We start from the raw sequence: 3985 nt of genomic DNA, 5'->3' as shown, positions 1-3985 counted from the left end.
ACCACACACCTACATTTTGTTTTAAACATAATGCTAATTTTTGTTTAGCTCCACCATCGTTTGATAATGCAATGCACATTATTACAACATTAATACAGAACATTAATGTCAATTTAATGGTGTTTTGTACAACTTTAGGATTCACCCATTTAGCGACCGATCACTGCAGCGAACCCTAGCTTCCCAGAGGAATAATCGCATTAATAAAATCAAGTGTCCTAAAATTACGGATTTTACTGAACAAATCATTCTTTATAATTTCATTTTATCAAATACCATTTTGTTTAACTCAGGATTTGCATTGCAAATAGGTTGAAACACATACCAAATGTTGTTCTAAATTATGTAAAATAATTTGATCTCATTCCAAATTCTCAATCCTGAACAGTCCCTAAAGTTGGCAAAAAATACAATGTCCAAAATGTCTTTATTTATTGCAACCTTTAGATTTTCTTTCACTGCACCAAAGTGGTGAAGTCCAAATTCTGAAAAACGGACCCATTGTGATCATCCCTCCACCAAACTTTACACTTGACACAGTGAAGACAGGCCAGTACTGTTTTTCTGACAGCATCCAAACCCAGGCTCATTCGTTGGATTTCCAACAGCTGACTGTGGAATATTTAGTCACGAGGTGTGTCGCTGTGGGTGTATCTCTGTGTGGACTCTTTAAGAGAAGCAGTAGCAGATCTGAGCTCAGTTAGGAGTTTTGACATGAATCACTGTCCTGACTTGCTGCTGGCTGTAGCTGTGAGGCGTCTCCACAGTTAACTTCTTGATCTCTTCTTTGTTTAGTGAAAACATGCACTGTTGCTATTTTTTATGATGCTTTAATTTTTTTTACTCTTTTAGTTCTTATAGATATGGATCAGTTTTTTTGTTACTTGCTCATCCACTGACCCACTTCTATCATTGTTTTGCAAACTAAAACAAGGATGAAAATGAATTCCACTCAGGTTTTTTATTTTACTCTTAGTGCCTACATTGACACTGGTTCGGTAAAGTACTTCTCTTTTCTCATCGTCCTATGTCTGTACGTCCTGATCGTTGGCTCTAATGTGCCGCTGATCGTGGTGATCTGTGTGAATAAGAGCTTACATGAACCTATGTACATGTTCCTGTGCAGCCTGTTTGTGAATGAACTGTATGGCAGCTCAGGCCTGTTCCCCTTCCTGTTGGTCCAGATCCTCTCTGATGTTCACATTATTTCTGCTCCGCTCTGCTTTCTGCAGATGTTCTGCATTTATACGTACGCATGTGTGGAGTTCACCAACTTAGCCGCCATGTCTTATGACAGGTATGTCGCTATCTGCTGTCCTCTGCAGTATAACTCAGTGATGACTTCACGGAGGATAGCCATCCTAATATCCATCACATGGTTTCCTCCATTTTTCTTTGTTGCTGTAACTGTATTCTTGAGCTCCTCTCTGCACCTCTGTGGGAACGTCATGAATAAGATTTACTGCGGTAATCACTCCATCATTAAACTGGCCTGTAAGGAGCCCAAAGTCAATAACATCTATGAACTTTTTATGACTTTTCTCACAGTCTGTGTTCCCGGGTCTGTGATTCTCTACACCTACATGAGGATCCTTAAGGTGTGTTTTTCTGGCTCCAAACAGACCCGGCAGAAAGCTCTCAGTACCTGCACCCCTCACCTCGCTTCAGTTATCAACTTCTCTTTTGGTGTTTCCTTTGAAATTTTACAGAGCAGATTTGACATGAATAATGTTCCCAGCATGTTAAGAATATTTTTATCACTGTATTTTCTTTCTTGTCAGCCAGTCTTTAACCCAGTTCTGTATGGCCTAAACATGTCCAAAATTCGCAGCCTGTGCAAAAAGCTGGTTCAGAAATTTTCATCATGAAGGTTTGTTTTGATTTATGATTAAATGAATATTAAACACAATGTATATCTTTGAATTCATATGTAATTTGAATTATTACTTTACATGAAAATAATTGCTAGGAAACAGAAATCCAATAGAAAATATTTAAATTATTAAATAAGTAAATTATTTACTTTCCTATTTACATTTATATGTAGTAAACTCTAAGGTTTTTTAATGTGGATTAACAACTCTTTGATTTATGCTAAAATATTATACACAATGTATATCTTTGAATTCATATGTGATTTTAATCATTTCTAGGAAACATAAATCCCATAGAAAATATTTAAACATAATATGAAAATTAACCAATGATTTTTTAAATATAAATTTAAATGATTCACTTTCTGGATTACATTTATGCATAGTAAATAATTTTTTAATATGAGCAGACAACTCTGTCAGCGCCAAAGAAATACTGAACATGAAAACAGGCTGGCATTAGGGTTTTGGTGCAGAATTTACTCAAATGAAAAAAACAAAAACTAAAAACAAAGTCATCATCAAATGGTTTTATTTGTAGGGTAAACGTCATTTGAAAACACAAACTCAAACCAACCTTGTTAACTTTTCAAGCAAAGCTACAATAAAAGTAAATTATTCATACCCCTGGCAGAATTATAGATGATGAAATTTGGTCATTAATTCAACTGCCACAACCCTCAAAGCATTTGATGGTTTGTTTCTCTGGTAGATTGAAATACTGATTTTCTTTAGATGTGTCAGCTGACAAACTCACTATTCTGTTATATTAATTCAATTCAATTCAATTTTATTTATATAGCGCCAAATCATGAAACATGTCATCTTAAGGCACTTTACAAAATCAAGTTCAATCATATTATACAGATTGGGTCAAATTATACAGATTGGTCAAAAATGTCCTATATAAGGAAACCAGTTGATTGCATCAAAGTCCCGACAAGCAGCATTCACTCCTGGGGAACCTTAGAGCCACAGGGAGAGTCGTCTGCATTGTACATGGCTTTGCTGCAATCCCTCATACTGAGCAAGCATGAAGCGACAGTGGGAAGAAAAACCACCCATTAACGGGAAGGAAAACCTCCGGCAGAACCGGGCTCAGTATGAACGGTCATCTGCCTCGACCGACTGGGGTTACAGAAGACAGAGCAGAGACACAACAAGAGAGACAAAAAAGCACAGAAGCACACATTGATCTAGTAATCTGTTCTACATTAGATGGTAGTAGCAGGTGAGCCGTCTTCTCTGGATGATGTCACAGTTAACAGAACGCCAGACCAGGTGTACCTACTATGAAGAAAAAGAGAGAGAGCAAAAAGTTAAAAGCTGAAATGACGACAGTCATTTCAATGTAATACAATGCAAAACTGGAGAACAGTAGACTGAAGAACAGTAGAAATCAGTAGAGTGAGAAAATTAGACCCTGATGTCGTCCAGCAGCCTAGGCCTATCACAGCACAACTATAGAGATAGCTCAGGGTAACATGAGCCACTCTGACTAGAAGCTTTGTCACAAAGGAAAGTTTTAACATTAGTCTTAAAAGTAGACGGGGTGTCTGCCTCACGGACCAAAACTGGGAGTTGGTTCCACAGGAGAGGAGCCTGATAGCTAAAGGATCTGCCTCCCATTCTACTTTTAGAGACTCTAGGAACCACCAGCAGACCTGCAGTCTGAGAGCGAAGTGCTCTGTTAGGAACATACGGGGTAATCAAAGCTCTGATTTTTTTTCCTTGGTTGATCCAGAAGCAACGTACACGGAGGCGCCAGTCAGTGTTGTAGTCAAGTCACTATGCCTCGAGTCCGAGTCCAGGTTCGAGTCACCAGTGTTCAAGTCCGAGTCAAGTCCAAGTCATTAAAAAAAAAATCCGAGTCGAGTCCGAGTCGAGTCCACTACTCATCCGAATCAAGTCCGAGTCGAGTCACTATTGACGTGTGATGTATGACATGAAGCAGTAACATTTCATTGCACTAAGAACTCTTTCGCTGTAGTTACCCTTGGTTTTACTCGGTAAAACTACCGCTTTTTCCAAGTCTAAGACGTCTCCTAACCATGTTTTTTAAACATTGTTGTTAAGGAACGCGCAACAGCGACTCGAGGTACGCCTTATAG

At 38.3% G+C, this 3985-nt stretch overlaps 1 protein-coding gene across 1 annotated transcript; it reads left to right on the top strand.

Moving 5' to 3' along the window:
- Positions 1 to 735: 735 nt before the first annotated feature.
- Positions 736 to 1868, top strand: LOC118561581 (olfactory receptor 52D1-like). The gene has a single exon (XM_036133729.1). It carries the CDS (start codon positions 936 to 938, stop codon positions 1866 to 1868), a length of 933 nt encoding a protein of 310 aa, XP_035989622.1. The 5' UTR covers positions 736 to 935.
- Positions 1869 to 3985: the final 2117 nt, after the last annotated feature.

The sequence above is a fragment of the Fundulus heteroclitus genome, unplaced genomic scaffold (assembly GCF_011125445.2).
Source record: "Fundulus heteroclitus isolate FHET01 unplaced genomic scaffold, MU-UCD_Fhet_4.1 scaffold_671, whole genome shotgun sequence".
NCBI lineage: Eukaryota > Metazoa > Chordata > Actinopteri > Cyprinodontiformes > Fundulidae > Fundulus > Fundulus heteroclitus.
This window is presented reverse-complemented; position numbering and strand designations above follow the sequence as displayed.